Source organism: Cebus imitator, unplaced genomic scaffold (assembly GCF_001604975.1).
Source record: "Cebus imitator isolate Cc_AM_T3 unplaced genomic scaffold, Cebus_imitator-1.0 Scaffold121, whole genome shotgun sequence".
NCBI lineage: Eukaryota > Metazoa > Chordata > Mammalia > Primates > Cebidae > Cebus > Cebus imitator.
This window is the reverse complement of record NW_016107436.1, coordinates 4,995,206-5,012,241: the sequence shown is the minus strand read 5'-3', so window position 1 is coordinate 5,012,241 and position 17,036 is coordinate 4,995,206. Positions and strand designations below refer to the sequence as shown.

Here is a 17,036-nt window from a genome sequence, read left to right as displayed (position 1 = left end):
TTTGGAGACAGAGTCTTGCTTTGCTGCCCAGCCTACAGTGCAGTGGCACAATCTCATCTCATTAGAACCTCTGCTTCCCGGGTTCAAGCAATTCTTGTGCCTCAGCCTCCCTAGTAGCTGGGATAAAAGGTATGCACCACAACGCCTGGCTAATTTTTGTATTTTTAGTAGAGATGGGGTTTCACCATGATGGCCAGGCTGGTCTCAAATTCCTGGGCTTAAGTGACCCACCTGCCTCGGCCTCCCAAAGTGCTGGATTACAGGCGTGAGCCACTGCTCCCAGCTCAAGATTCTCTTTTTTTAAGGAACCTCAACAGAATCCTAAATCTAAAACAGCATCTCTCTTTCCTTTGTCTCACAACTTTTATTCTACCTTAGATAATCTTATTTATAGGGATTAAAATAAATGAAACTTTACTAGAAAGATTTAAAACATTCTGGAAAAAGAATGCTTGGGTGTCTTTTGAGATGGAGTCTCGCTCTGTTGCCAGGCTGGAGTGTAATGGCAGGGGCTCAGCTCACTGCAACCTCCACCTCCCAGGTTCAAGCGATTCTCCTGCCCCAGCCTCCTGAGTAGCTAAGATTACAGGTGCTTGCCACCACGCCCAGCTAATTTTTGTATTTTTAGTAGAGATAGGGGTTTCACCATATTGGACAGGCAGGTCTCGAAATCCTGACCTCGTGATCTGCCACCTCAGCCTCCCAAAATGCTGGGATTACAGGCATGAGCCACCACGACTGGCCAGAAAGTTTGTTTTTTTTAAATGCACAACTCAGGGACCTCCTCTGTGTGTTAGGAAGAGACTTCCCCTCAGGTATGGTAAGTAGCTGAAGCATACTTACTACAAAAATTGGTAATGCCTGCTGTCCTGTATTCTTGGAGCCTCTTGATTTCCCTTCGGAGTTCAAATTCCACTGTTTTCCCCGAAAAGAATGAAGGAAAAAAATTAGAAAAACAAAAGAAACATCAGTGAGCACTTTTGCTATTGAGCATTTTCAGTAATTCTGCCTATTATAAAAGACTAGGCAAGTTCATTTGAAGAATCCTATTGTTGGTAACTTCTCATGAGAAATTTTACCCAAGAGCTGAGGAAAACCTACTCCAGCTGTCTTCCAGCTGCTGTCTGTCTTCCAGAGGTAGCAGCTGCAACTGTCTTCTAGAAAACTTAGTGAAGTGGCTGAATTTGTCTATAAAATACAATTTTTTTAACAACCAAATTTACCTGCTCTATCTTCTGTTAAAAGTTCTACCCACATGACCAAGTTCTTTTATGAAATCTGTCTCTGATATTACTTGATGTGGCCCTGATGCAAGGGAAGGACAAAAGCTCTGTGTGCAAGCCCAGTAAGTTTCTTTACAGCTTTTTCCCTATTGGAACATAAGAGCATTGTGTTTTCCAAAACCAAAGGTTTCTGCCTCCTCTGAGCACACAGATCAGGATGTACTCTTTGGATTATTAAATAATAAAACATTCAAATTTGGCTGCTTAAGAGAATGAAGGAAGAGCCTAGACTCCATCCATGGAGTGTAGTTATTTGGACTGACACATAAACCAGGGGTGTGTCCCAAACTGGGACAGGAAGTAAAGGATCAGTCACCTGTTACAAATCACACAAAGAATGCCAACCAAACAAGGTGATTGGTGAGGACAACCAACCTGGCTCAGATAAATGTCTGCAATGCTATGTAAGAAATATCTTATGATGAGAATAAGGGCCTTGGTAGAGTACCTTCTCAGAACTAAACTTAGGGGCCACATGAACAAATGTCATGATGAAAGGTACAGAATAAGCCAGAGTCCATATTAACAGTCTAGGCCTTACTGCCATAACAACATTTTTTTTGTTTTGAAACAGGCTCTCTCGTTGCCCAGGCTGGAGTGCAACGACACGATCTCTGCACACTGCAACCTCTGCTGCCTGGGTTCAAGCAATTCTCCCACCTCGGCCTTCAGAGTAGCTGACACTACAGGTGTGCACCACAGCTAACTTTGGTATTTTTATAGAGATGGAGTTTTACTGTGTTGCCCAGACTGGTCTCAAACTCCCAGGCTCAAGTGATCCTCCTACCTTGACCTCCCAAAGTGCTGGGATTACAGGTGTGAGCCACCACACCCAGCCTTATAACAACTTTTAATTTTTCTTTATTCATTTTTTTCTTTATTTAGTTTTTTATTTTAACAACTTTTAATTTTTTATGGTGAAAAATCAAATGGTAACTGGGTAGTGCTCTCACAGAAATACCACAGAAAGACAAGAGAACAATGGAAGTACTATCTCCACAAGCTATCCATCTCTGTCCTCATTTTTAAAACTACTTTTAGTACTAAGATATTTATGAACAAAATAAACTGGGATTTGCTTCAGAATATCCAGTTGAGGGCAGGAGGGAAGGCAGTGGATGATAAAGCTGCAACCAGACTGGCCATGTGTTGAAAACCACTGAAGCTGGATGATGGATACACAGGAATTCATTATATCTCTACTTTTATATATATTTGAAAATACCCATGATAAAAAGTGGGGAGAAAAACTATTAAATTATTATTTATCTGGGGCGGTGGGGGAAGCCATTAGGGCTTTTTAACCTCTCTTCGCCACTCCCACAGTCCCAAATTTGTCTCATTGTAATAATGGGGAACAAAGACAGAAATGTCCATTTATTTACAGAACTTCACATAAAACACATCATTCTCAATCCTACTTATATAAATACACAAATACTGCTCAAGGCTCAAAAACCACCTACATGCATGGCTTTCAATGAATTTGTCATGTTCCACTGGCCCCACAATTCTTGCAAATCGCCTCATTGTTTCATAAAGGTCCTGGACTTCCTTGGGATACCGCCGTTCCATTACTACAGAGAAAAAAAAACATAAATGTGTCATGGGAAATGTAAGGTGACTAACTTATCCATGACAGGAAGCAAACAGGAAAGCCAAGAATGCAAAACACTAAAATCATAATGATAACAGCATCACAGCAAATATCCCTCAGGGATGTTGTTATCACGGAGATCATCTCCACCACTGAGCACTACTGATCTCCCATACCTCACTTTTTTTTCTTTTTTTCTTTTGAGATGAAGTCTCATTCTGTCGCCCAGGCTGGAGTGCAGTGGCATGATCTCAGCTCACTGCAACCTCTGTCTCCTGGGTTGAAGCAATTCTCCTGCCTCAGTCTCCCAAGTAGCTGGGCTTCCAGGTCCCTGCCACCACACCCAGCTAATTTTTACATTTTTAGTAGAGACAGGGTTTCACCACGTTGGCAAGGCTGGTCTCAAACTCTTGACCTCAGGTGATTCACCCGCCTTGGCCTCCCAAAGTGCTGGGATTATAGGCGTGAGCCACCATGCCTGGCCACCTCACTGTCTTTTAAACCACAGAGGGGCAGGAGGTGCTGGCAGTAATGGACAAGAAAATTAAAGGCAGAGCTTACATGCTTAGGAACAATTATGGCCAAAATTTATGGTATTAACTCCCACAGGAAAACAAGGAAACTAAAGACACAATAATCCATCCAGAAGATTTGCCACTGCTGGGAAAAGTGTGATTTCTTGCATGTCCCATCTACACATCCTCAAGCAAGATACATATTTTTTCATTCTTCATATGGGTCATTTTGCCTTTCTCCAAACTAAATCAACTACTGTAACTTAATTTAGTCCTAATGAAGTTATATTTGACAAGTGTCATGAAAATATCTTGCAGGGATGCCAGGGCTGCAACTCTGGGGATCATTACTGACCAAACAGCTAATCAAAAGGCATATCTGCAAAGAAGATGGAGAGTAAAACTGACAATAACTGGTAGACTGAGGCAGTCAGGAACTCTACAGCTGCTACTTGGGTCACTTCAATCTGATAATCAGTAATTAGGTTAGTTCTGTCTACTCTTAGACTAAAGATACAGGCTTTCATTTATGTCAGCTATTTTTTTTTTTCCTAGCTTACTTTTTTATTTTTTATTTCTGAGACAGGGTCTTGCTCTGTTGCCCAGGCTGGAGTGCAGTGGCACAATCACAGTTCACTGTAGCCTCAAGCTCCCAGACTCAAGAGATTCTCTCACCTTAGCCTCCCAAATACCTGGGACTACAGGCACATGCCACCGTGGTTGGCCTTATTTTTTTTTTTTAAACAGAGATGGGGGTCTCCCTATGTTGCCTAGGCTGGTCTTGAACTCCTAGGGTCAATCATTCCTCCTGCCTCAGCTTCCCAAAGTGCTGGGATTATAGGCGTGAGCCACCATGCCTGGCCTATGACAGCTATTTAAATTAAGTCCTCTTTTTAGGTGAATCTTTTCTATTGCAGGAGACATTCTTATCCAAAAATTCTAAAAGCTGATTTAAAGAGCAGCCATAGATCATTTAAAAAAAACAAACCAACAACAACAAACAACAACACAGAAGAATACAGAGTAAAATTTTTAAATTTTAAGGAAAAAAAAAAAAAAACCCTGCCTACCATATTAAGGTCACTTGTACATTCTGTATAATGGCAACTGAATATCTCTGAAACCACATTGCACACTCTACTTCTACACTCTCAGAAGCAACAGAGCTTCCCCTCAGCCCTATATTTGAAAAAACACAGTTAATAGAATAATGAAGTCAAACTGACCCCTATCAGTTGAAAGTAGAATTTATGCAACAGTCTATGTCTTTGAGGAGTAAAGGTCAAAAATAAACTGAACTATTATGGAAAACTAGGGAATTCCGATAGAGAACTTACTGCTGTGTCTACTAGAACACGACCAATTAAATCTGATCCTGAGTTATTTTTGCAAATCCACAGGTCATGATAAGGACAGGGTTCAATAGGCAATCTCATATGCTGCTAGAAGAAACAAATGTTCATACAACCATCTTTTGGAAAGCAGTTTGGCAGCAGGTATCAATAATTTTTAATGGTCACAGTTTTAGATGTATTAATCCCACTTCTAAAAATCTATTTTAAAAATCCTAAATAATGACAAAGCTTTATTCACAAGTTCATCACAGCATTATTTATGTAATGATTAAAAGAACGGAAAACAAGCTAAATTAAAGTTATGCATATAATTATATGTAATATATACAACATATTTAACTATTAAAAGTACATATCACGTACTCTGTTAAAACTGATATCCTTAAAACACTACAGTAACTTGAAAAAAATGTGTAACATAAAGTGAAAACATATAGGAAATAAGGCAGCATGGTTGCTCACATCCATGATCCCAGCACTCTGGGAGGCCAAGGTGGGCAGATTACTTGAGTCCAAGGAGTTCAAAACCAGCCTGAACAACATAGTGAAACCCCATCTCTACTAAAAACACAAAAAATTAGCTGGGCATGGTGGCACACGCCTATAATCCCAGCTACTCAGGAGGATGAGATGGGAGAATCACATGATCCTAGGAGGTGGACACTGCAGGGAGCTGAGCCACTGCACTCCAACCTGGGCAACTAGAGACCCTGTCTCAAAAAATAAATAATAAAGGACATAAAATGTAACATACTTATGACCATGGCTATATATTTTTTAAATACTATAGGTTTTCAGATATGGGTCTTGCTCTATTGTCCAGGCTACAGTGCAGTGGCATGATTATAGCTCACTGCAGCCTTGAACTCCCAGGCTCTAGTGATCTGCTGCCTCAGCCTCCCAAGTAGCTAGGATTACAGGCACAAGCCACCATGCCTGGCTGGATATTTATTTATATTGAAAAGACACTTAACCTTGCTGACTGAATCCCATAATGCTATGGATTATTAAAGAAATAACCCTATAAAAATCCATCAACTGGGATATGTTTTACAACCATTAGGCACTTTTACAAAAAAAGATTATGACACACAACTATTATAAATATTTTCATACAAACATTGTGATTGTTATTATGATATCATCCTTCTTATTTGTGAAACAGACTCTACACTGTGGAAGAAGAAAAGGTACCGGGACTTTTCTGCCCTGTTTAGGTATCTCTGATATTTAAAATAAGGGCCAGGTGAGGTAGCTCGAGCCTGTAATAAGGAGGTTGAGGTGGGCGGATCACTTGAGCCCAGGAGTTTAAGGCTGCAGCGAGATACCATCACGCCACTGCACTCCATCCTGGGCAACAGAGCAAGACTCTCTCTCTTAAAAAACAAACAACAACAACAACACAGTAAGATCAAGGTAGCATTTATTTGAAAAATGACTGTACTTATTTTTATCACCGTCACATAATATTAAAGTCATTTGTCTGTCTACAACCATGCAAAATAAAGATATCACTTTGTTAATTTTTATCTAATTTTTTTTTTTTTTTTGAGACAGGAGTCAAGCTCTGTCACCTGGGCTGGAGTGCAGTGGCAGGATCTTGGCTCACTACAACTTCTGCCTCCCAGGTTCAAGTGATTCTCCTGCCTCTGCCTCGAAAGTAGCTGCGATTACAGGCACATGCTACCATGCCTGGCTAATTTTTGTATTTTTAGTAAAGACAGGAGTTTCACCATGTTGGCCAGGCTGGTGCTGAATTCCTCACCTCAGGTGATCCACCCACCTCAACCTCCCAAAGTGCTAGAGTTACAAGTGTGAGCCACCACACCTGCCTTATCTAAAATATTTTTACAACCTGAAGATTAAGGTTATGTTACACTTAACACACAGTTGCAAAACTTGACTCCAGAAAATGATTCATTAATATTGACACTGTAATTACTATACAAAAAGAATTTTAATACATGTTTTGTTGACTACAGATTAATACTTTTATTTTATTTATTTGTTTTTGTTTTTGTTTTTTTTTTGAGAGGGAATCTCACTCTGTTGCCTAGGCTGGACTGCAGTGGCGCGATCTAGGCTAACTGCAACCTCCACCTCCCGGGTTCAAGTGATTCTCCTGCCTCAGCCTCCCACGTAGCTGGGATTACAGGCATGTGCCACCACTTCGAGCTAATTTTTTTTTGTACTTTTAGTACAGATGAGGTTTCACTGTGTTAGCCAGGATGGTCTAGATCTCCTGACCTCACGATCCGCCCACCTCAGTCTCCCAAACAGCTGGCATTACAGGCATGAGCCACTATGCCCGGCCCCAAATTAATACTTTTAAACTTTCACTATGAATCAGAATTGCCCTGAAGACTTTTAAAAATGCAGATGCTGTACCTCCAAACCCAGAGATTCTTACTTGATTAATCAGGGGTGACAGCCATGCATCAGAGTTTTAGGTATCTTCGTAGATTAGGCTAATATGCAACTTGGATTAAGAACTACAATACATGATTTATTTAAAAGTATTCAATAATATTGGAAAAATTGTAAGATAAAGAAAACTGCTAATACTTACACTGAAACTTTCTAAGGTTGATTAATCCATGGTCTCTTATAATTCTAGAATGAAAAGCCACAATAATTTGTGTATTAGAATTATTTTCAATTTAGTAATGCTTTCCACATATAGCTATCATTAGATATCTTAAACACTCTGAGGTAGAATACAGAGATCCAAAAAGTCACTCCCACAAACTTCTGCAGGTCAGTGAATCACTAACACAATTTTAGAGTCTCAGGGATCACGGGTTTTTCCTCTCCTTGGGCATAGTAGGCTCTCAATGACTATTTGCTGAATGAATGAATAAATGAATGAATCAATAACTACTCACAAATGCTAAAAAAACAAGTCTGTCACGTAAGATGAAACAGAAGGGAGAATCGCTGTCCATGTCATAAAATTAATCTATTCAGCTTGTGGAAATAATTGAGAACAGCCATTTTAGAGAAATCTGCTAACTGTAAAAAGCACTATGATCACATATTCAACATTTACAACAGTGCATTCACACAACACTTTGATGCTACCAGAAATAAATATTGTGCATGTTTAATGAAAGGATATCATAAAACAAAAGATTTGATAGCAACATCAATAGCTGAGTTCTACAATACTCTCTAGCTCAAATTGTGTGTTTTAAGCAAAAGAGAATTTAAACTAGGCAGGATTGTGTCTTGAATCTGATTTATACCAGAGGTATTTGTAACTGGCAATGAAGCTTCTCATAGGAACAACTGGGTATGCTTCTTCAGCACTACATGAAAGCTAACTCCAGACAAGCAGACAGTAAGTTTTACTTTAGATCAGGGGTCTCCAACCCCTGGGCCATGGACCAGTTAGGAACCAGGCCACACAAAAGGAGGTGGGCATCTTTATTGTCTGAGCTCTGCCTCCTTTGAGATCAGCAGCAGCATTAGATTCTCACAGAAGCACAATCCCTATAGTGAACTGCTCATGTGAAGGATCTAGGCTGTGTGCTCCTTATGGGAATCTAACCAATGCCTGATGTTCTGAGTTGGAACAGTTTCATCCCAAAACCATCCTTGTCCCCCACCATCCATGGAAAAACCATTTTCCATGAAACCATTCCCTGATGCCAAAAAAGGTTGAGGACTCCTGCTTTGGACGTCTTAGTTCCTCAAGAGTGCCTCTCAAGTCCCCCTTTTTTTTCCTTTCCCTTTTTTTTTTAAAGAGATAGCGTCTTCCTATATTGGCCAGACTGGCCTTGAACTCCTAGGCTCAAGTCATCCTCTTAACCTTAGCCTCCCAAGTAGCTGGGACTAGAGGTTCATGCTACCACACCTGGCTTCTCTCCTTTTTATTGCTGAGATACCACTGTGTCTACAGTTAGTAACACCACAGTAAATACATGCCTACACATATATGCACACACATGTACACTTATACCCTCTGCATATTCTTCTCTGAAACCAACAGGGTTCTGAGATCCATAATTTCTCAGTCTGAATGTATACTTTTTGATATGTTGCAAAGAGAAGAATAATCAGTATGCCTGAAACTTGTTCAGAATTTCTTTGAAATCCTTTTAGATAAAAGGCTTCTCTTAAATGAACAGTTAGAACGAGACCATTAAAAAAGCATAACAGGGCTGGGCACAGTGGCTCATGCCTATAATCCCAGCACTTTGGGAGGCTGAGGTGGGTGGATCACATAAGGTAAGAAGTTCGAAACCACCCTGACCAACATGGCAAAATTCCGTCTCTATTAAAAATGGAAAAATTAGGTGTGGTGGTGCACAACTGCAGTACCAGCTGTTCGGGAGACGGAGGCAGGAGAATCACATGAACCTGGGAGGCAGTCAGCTGAGATCACGCCACTGCACTCCAGCCTGGGTGACAGAACGAGACCCCATCTCAAGATTAAAAAAAAAAAAAAGGCAAAGAATGATTCCCAAATATTAAAAAAAAAAAGTAACAACTTAATAATGTCTTGATGCCTTTATCTTGTTCTTTTATTTCAAAGAGACTTAAACAGTAGGTTCATATTATTCATTGTTCATCATAACATCAATAAAGGATAAGGACAGAGGATATAAAAATAACACAGGAATTATTATCCTCATTTGAGAGATGGAAAAAATTGAGGTCTAAGGAGGGTCAGAGTCTTCTCTAAGGTCAAAAGATGAGCCCCAGGTGGAGCATTCTCTCATGGGCTATATGTAGTCAATCAGTCAAAGCTGAGGCCGGGACTGTGGCTCATGCCTGCAAACCGAACACTTTGGGGGCTGAGGAGGGAGAATCACTTAAGTCCAGGAGTTTGAGACCAGCCTGGCCAACAGAGCAAAACCCCATATCTACAAAAAATACAAAAAATTAGCCAGGCATGGTGGCGCACTGCTGTATTCCACATGCTCAGGAGGCTGAGGTGGGAGGATCAATTAAGCCCAGGAGGTTGAGGTTGCAGTGAGCCATGATGGTACCGTTGCTCTCCATCCTGGGCAACAGAGTGAGACCTTGTCTGTTTCTCTCTCTCTCTCTCTCTCTCTCTCTCACACACACACACAGACACACACACACACCCATAATCCAAAGCTGAAAGGAGGCAGGATGGTTTTTTATACTTACTTTTTTCTTCTTTGTCTCTCCTTTAACCTGGAATGATAGATATCGACCACAGCCATCTTCAGAGCTATAAATAAATCCACACATATAATATATATATATATGCACATTATATATATAATATAAATGAATAAAACCAAGACAAAAATATATCTTTTACCCAAAATTTGAACCTCATATTGCTAATTACTCCACACTTACTAGTCTAGAAAATTTATCTTCTGGAATAAAAATATTGCAGCATAATTTCTCTATCAGAAAATTACAATAAGGTTATTTTTCCCTATTTATTTATTTTATGGCATTACTCAGTAGATTATAATTCTGCTTTTGGCAGTCATAAAAATGAATGAGATCGTTTCCTTTTTGCCAGGGCATAAATGGAGCTGGAGGCCATTACCCTTAGCAAACTAACACAGAAACAGAAAACCAAATACTGCATCTTCTCACTCGTAAGTGGGAGCTAAATGTAGAGAACACATGGTCACATAGAGGGGAGCAACGGCCACTGGGGCCTATCAGAGGGTGGAGGCTGGGAGGAGGAAGAGGATCAGGAAAAATGAGTACTAGGCTTAATACATGAATGATGAAATAATCTGTACAACAAACCCTATAACACAAGTTTACCTGTGTAACAAACATGCACACATACCCCTGAATTAACTGTTATGTATCTATTACTATATACAGTAAATGTCTGATCTTCAGTAATACATGTGCTAGAAATTACATCAATTAGAGTACTCATAAGAATGAATATTAGGCTGGGCATGGTGGCTAATGCCTATAATCCCAACACTTTGGGAGGCTGCGGTGGGCAGATCACCTGAGGTCAGGAGTTCAAGACCAGCCTGGCCAACATGATGAAACTCTGTATGGTGGGAACCTGTAATCCCAACTACTCGGGAGGCTAAGGTGAGAGAACTGCTCAAATCCAGGAGGCAAGGTTGCAGTGAGCTGAGATCATGCCACAGCACTCCAGCCTGGGCGACAGAGCAAGACTCCATCTCAAAAAAATAAAAATAAAAAAAAAATTGGCTGGGCGCAATGGCTCGTGCCTGTAATCCCAGCACTTTGGGATGCTGAGGTGGGTGGATCACTTGAGGTCATGAGTTTGAGATCAGCCTGGCTAATATGGTGAAACCCTATCTTTACCAAAAATACAAATATTAGCTGGGTGTGGTGGCATGCGTCTGTAGTCCTGGCTACCCAGGAGGCTGAGGCAGGAGAACGACCTGAACCCAGGAAGCAGAGGTTGCAGTGAGCTGAGATCATGCCACAGCACTCCAGCCAGGGCACTGCAACAAGACTCTCAAAAAAAAAAAAAAAAAAGAATCAATATTGATCATGGTCATAATTACAGAGGAGTAAGAGACAATGTTAAGGCAAGACTAATGTGAATAAAGGTACAGTGTAGACATTTTCCCAGAGTAGGAGTTTCCACCTGGGCAGCAGCAACTGTTTAGGGTGTAGAGTTTTGCATTCTGTAGTGAAAAGTTCCATCAACCAGCCTAACCAGTATAAAAGCCCTGCTTGGTTTCCCAGGTCCCAATCCTTTCCTGGCTTTAGTCTCATGTTAAAGACACAGGGAATAAGGAGGATAGAGGCTATAAATAGTAAAAGTTTTAATCAATATAATAGTTCTGGTTCTTTCTTTCCCTAGCCACTCCTTCCATCTTCAGAGCTTCAAAGGGTTCTGTTCTCATTTTTTTTACTCCTCGCCTTAGTCCCATAAACCCCTCTACTTCTATGGGTCCAAGTACCATCAAAACACATAATTTCAAACTCAGCATGTTTTTTTTTTTAGATGGAGTCTCACTCCGTTACCCAGGCTGGAGTACAATGGCACGATCTCGGCTCACTGCAACTTCCGCCTCCCAGGTTCAAGGGATTCTCCTGCCTCAGCCTCCTGAGTAGCTGGGACTACAGGCACCCACCACTATGCCCAGCTAATTTTTGTATTTTTAGTACAGACAGGGTTTCACCATGTTGGTCACGCTGGTCTCGAACTCCTGACCTCATGATCCGCCCGCCTCAGCCTCCCAAAGTGCTGGGATTACAGGAGTGAGCCACTGCATCCGGCCTCAATATGTTTTTAGCTCCAGTTGCTACTGGATATCATTACTCACATGGCCTTCAGTTGCAAACTTCTACCCCTTTCCTATCCCCTAAAACTCCTATATTGGGTAACATCATCACAGTAAAGATAGCTGACCAAGACAGAAATCAATCTGGACTCTTCCTCCTTCTCCTCCATAGTCAATGAGTCTTAGCTATACTGCACTGCACTGACCACTTAAATCTCTCAAATTCACCCCCATATCCCTAATCCTATTCCCTAGCTCAGGCATCTTGTCTCTGCTGTCATCCTGATGCCATCTTGTAAGAGAGGCATCATTACTCACTTATTGACTCCATTCTTGCCTTACTCCAACTCAGCCCTTCCACATGGTACTTGGGAAATATTTTAAAGCACGATGTAATGGTATAATTCCCTTGCTTATAACTCTTCAGTGGCTTCCCATCCACATACAGTTCAAACTCTTGCATGTTATACAAGACTATTTACCGTCTTGATTATGCCTACCTTTCCACTCATTTCTTTTTTCCAGATGGAGTCTTGCTCTGTTGCCCAGGCTGGAGTGGAGTGGCACTCGGCTCACTGTAACCTCCATTTCTTGGGTTCAAGTGATTCTCCTGCCTCAGCCTCCTGAGTAGCTCGGATTACAGATGTGCACCACCATGCAAGGCTAATTTTTGTATTTTTAATAGAGACGGGGTTTTACCATGTTGGCCAGGCTGGTCTTGAACTCCTGACCTCAAGTAATCTGCCTGCTTTGGCCTTCCAAAGTGCTGAAATTATAGGCGTGAGTCACTGCACCTGGCCCCATTCTTGTTTCCTATCATTCTCTCATATGCACTATACACCACACACACAAAAACAAACGGCCCAATATCACACATCTGTTAAGTACAGAGCAGAGATCCAAACCTAAGCAGTCTGGTTCCAGAGTCTTAAGTAGGAAACACTCTGAAATTGTTTAAATGTTTACTTTCTCTGTGTTACTCCTATATTCTAAATCTGACTTAATTGAAAATGCAATATATATTTTTAAAAGCCTCAGAGGCAAAAAACTCCCACAGCCTTTTTATAGCCAGAAGACCTTAGGGTTAAGAAATGAATGCCAGATATTAACAACGCTAGAAGAAAATATGAGTAATGCAAAACTTAGCACTATGCTACATTAAACCTTTCTTTTCACCTATGGATTCTGAAAGCACCTTAAGATTTAATGATTGCAATAGATTCTGACATTGTCTTAATAATTTATCAATTAAGCTTTGCGTAAGTTGAGTATTTGGTGTTTTTTGTTTTAATTACTGTATGTATTTATAGAAGAGGCTCTAAAGCACAATATAACCTACCATGTGTCCTCTGAAAAAATAAAATACATTATTCAAATATTAGGTAATATAATTTATACTTTTTTATAGTTCAATCTTTAAGAATCTGATCTGTCAACCTGGTGTTTTCCACCAACTGGGGAGCTGACACGTTCACAGGCTTCACAATCTTTTGTGTAGATGCTGCCTTTATGGGTGCCTTAGAAGCAACCGTTGCGGTCTTTTTAGATGCTAACTTTGCCTTTTTTGCTTCCTTAGCAGCCCTGCTAGCTGTTCCCATTAAGCCTTTTTAACTTCAGGTTTCTTATTCTCCTTGGCCATTATATTAGCAAGAGATGCACCAGTTACGGCCCTCTGGAATTTGACTGCTCAGCAGGTTCTTTTCTTTTGAATTTCTTCAAAGTGTCCCTTTTTTGTGCTTTTTTCCATAGAGGACAATCCAGTTTCTCTGCTGAGGATTCCTCTTAGAAAGGAATGCCGTCAGCCAGGCACTGTGACTCACGCCTGTAATCCCAGCACTCTGGGAGGCCCAGGTGGGTGGATCACCTGAGGTCAGGAGTTCAAGAACAGCCTGGCCAACATCATGAAACGCTGTCTCTACTAAAAATACAAAAAATTAGCTGGGCGTGGTGACAGACACCTGTAATCCCAGCTACTCGGGAGACTGAGGCAGAAGTATCACTTGAACCCAGGAGGCGGAGGCAGAGGCTGCAGTGAGCTGAGATTGTACCACTGCACTCCAGCCTGGTCAACAAGAACAAAACTCTGTCTCCAAAAAAAACACAAAAAACAAAAAACATCAGTTCTTTCAAGGTAGTAAGCTTCAATGCAAAATAGAGCCTACAGCCTCTGGAATGCTGATTAACTCTGAACAGTAATACAATCTCATTCCTCATCCAAAGAATGTGAGATCCAAGTTCCAGTTTAGCCCATGAGGGCAACCAGTCAACACATTTGTACATATTCTACTACAGTAAGTTTTAAACCATATTTTCAAATAAAATCTTATTTAGAACAGATAAGTCAGATCTGCTCTAGCTGAACTCCTTCTGCCTGTTCTGCCTTCAGCTGCCTTTTCCAGAAGTGGTCCCTGAAGGTACCTCCATAGAACAATTGGAAGCCACACTTCTGCTGGAACTAAATTTTAGGGTAGAAAAAGTGGGACCGATTAAGTAAGAGAACAGAACACAATGGCTCATTAGAACCAACCATTTCCTTTATTACATGAAAGCAAACAAAAATTGAGCAATGTACAATCCTGATGCACTGTTAATATAATAACCCTGATAAGATAATAGAAATAAATTCTGATTCCCCATACTGACTCATTACTGTGCATCTTACTGCTCCCTGGCCTTAAGATATTCTTTTCTTTTTTTTTTTTTTTTTTTTTTTTTAAAAAGTTTTTTTTTTTTTTTATTTTTTTTTTTTTTTTTTTTTTTTTTCCTCTTTCTCTATCTCTACATCTCATCTGCAGGATATTCTTAGACTGGAAAGTTCAATACCAAAATCTTACATGCTGGGCTATGAGCAGATGTCCTATATTATGCATGTAACTTCAATCACTGGGAGATGTCCAGGAGCACTTTATCCAGGCCATTCTCCCTTGGGTCTGAGATAAAAATAACCTAACTCCTAGCTGGATAATCTGAAGAGGTGAGGAAATGCAGTATTTTAAAGTTTAAGCGTAAAAAAGAAAAATCAACTATCATGGATTCTTTTTGTTCATTTCTAACAAGTTCAAATATTTAAACAACATTGGTTTACTTTTCCTTATAACTGCCCACAAACTAAAAATAATTCAACACTGTCAGGTCCAAGATTTAAGGTAACAATTTTCTTTTTTTTTTTTGAGACAGAGTCTTGCTTTGTTGCCAGGCGCCAGGCTAGAGTGCATGATCTCAGCTCACTGCAACCTCCACCTCCTGGATTCAAGCAATTCTCCTGCGTCAGCCTCCCGAGTAGCTGGGACTGCAGGCGCATGCCACCACTCCCAGCTAATTTTTTTGTATTTTTAGTAGTGACGGGGTTTCACCATGTTGGCCAGGATGGCCTCAATCTCCTGACCTCATGATCCGCCCACCTCAGCCTCCCAAAGTGCTGGGATTACAGGCTTGAGCCACCGCGCCCAGCCAAGGCAACAGTTTTCAAACTTTATTATTATTATTTTTTTTTGAGACAGAGTCTTGCTCTGTCACCCAGGCTGGAGTGCAGTGGAGCGATCTTGGCTCACTGCAACCTCCACCTCCCGGAGCAATTCTCCTGCATCAGCCTCCTGAGTAGCTGGGATTACAGGCGCACACCACCACGCCTGGCTAATTTTTGTATTTTTAGTAGAGATAGGGTTTCACCATGTTGGTTAGGCTGGTCTCGAATTCCTGACATCCTGATCTGCCTGCCTCGGTCTCCCAAAGTGCTGGGATTACAGGTGTAAGTTACCATTCCCAGCCTCAAACTCTTTTTTTTTTAGGTAGCAGAACTCTTTCTACAAATGAAATATTTCTTGATTTATAGGGTTGTTACATGTAAGAGTCCAGATTGAACATAGAATGCCTATTCCTGTCATTGTATTGTAACACAGCTGCTGTGGAATGATGGGCTTTAGAACACTATGCTGGTGGCGATGCACTTTACAAGCCTATGTGGTAGAAGTGGTGGGTAGGAAGAAAAAGGAGAGGTAGTGCCTCTGACATACAGTATTACCAAATGCAAGTTTTACAGGGGACTCTATCTCTTAAGAGAAAGAAAAGAACAGGAAGTCAACAGTTCAAGGCAGAAAGGGAAACAAATATAATAAAGACAGCTAAAACACACTGAATATTTACCATATTTCAGGATCTTGTTTTTTTTAGATAGAGTCTTACTCTGTTGCGTAGGCTGGAGTGCACTGGCACAATCTTAGCTAACTGCAACCTCCACCTCCCAAGGTTCAAGCAATTCTCCCACCTCAGCCTCCCAAGTAGCTGGGATTACAGGTGCGTGCCACCAAGTCCAGCTAATTTTTTTATTTTTAGTAGACACGGGATTTCGCCATGTTGGTCAGGCTGGTCTGCAACTCCTGACCTCAAGTGATCTGTCCGAGTTGGCCTCCCGAAGTGCTGGGAACACAGGTGTAAGCCACCACACCTGGCCATATTTCAGGATCCCCTTATCTCACTTATCTACCCTGTAAGATGAATTTAATAGGAAAGAAATGTTTTGAAGAGCCAGTAAAAGTACTACTAATTTTAACAAAACATTTTTGTGATTTTTTTTATTTTTTATTTTTGAGAGAGTTTCACTCTTGTCGCCCAGGCTGGAGTGCAACAGCACAGTCTCTGCTCACTGCAACCTCTCCCAGGTTCAAGCAATTCTTCCCTGGCCTCCCAAGTAGCTGGGATTACAGGTGCCCACCACCACACTCAGCTACTATTTGTATTTCTACTAGAGATGCGGTTTCACCATGTTGGCCAGGCTGATCTCGAACTCCTAACCTTAGGGGATCTGCCTGTTTCAGCCCCCCAAAGTGCTGTGATTACATGCATGAGTCATTGTGCCAGGCCCATTTCTGTGATTTTTGTAAGACACAACATGCCATGTTGTTTCCTGAGATTTGTGTGGGAGTGATTTAATTTTTTAAAAAGCCCAGGCATGGTGACTCACACCTGTAATCCCAACACTTTGAGATACCGAGGTGGGTGGATGGCTTGAGCTCAGGAGCTTGATACCAGCCTGGGCAACATAGTCAAACCCTATCTCAACAAAA

The 17,036-nt window shown here is 41.0% G+C and overlaps 1 protein-coding gene across 5 annotated transcripts in view; it reads right to left on the bottom strand.

The window, feature by feature from the left end:
- Positions 1-17,036, bottom strand: part of TADA2A (transcriptional adaptor 2A) — a 69,168-nt gene that overhangs the window by 11,685 nt on the left and 40,447 nt on the right. For 4 of the 5 annotated variants that reach the window (XM_017539880.2, XM_037742501.1, XM_017539881.2 and 1 more), the window contains 4 exons: positions 9,890-9,953; positions 7,320-7,363; positions 2,750-2,860; positions 844-915 (listed from right to left, as the gene is read on the bottom strand). In XM_017539880.2, the coding sequence (XP_017395369.1) occupies positions 844-915; positions 2,750-2,860; positions 7,320-7,363; positions 9,890-9,953 (291 nt within the window). The remainder of the gene's footprint in view (positions 1-843; positions 916-2,749; positions 2,861-7,319; positions 7,364-9,889; positions 9,954-17,036) is intronic. The other variant, XM_037742500.1, reaches the window with a different exon arrangement.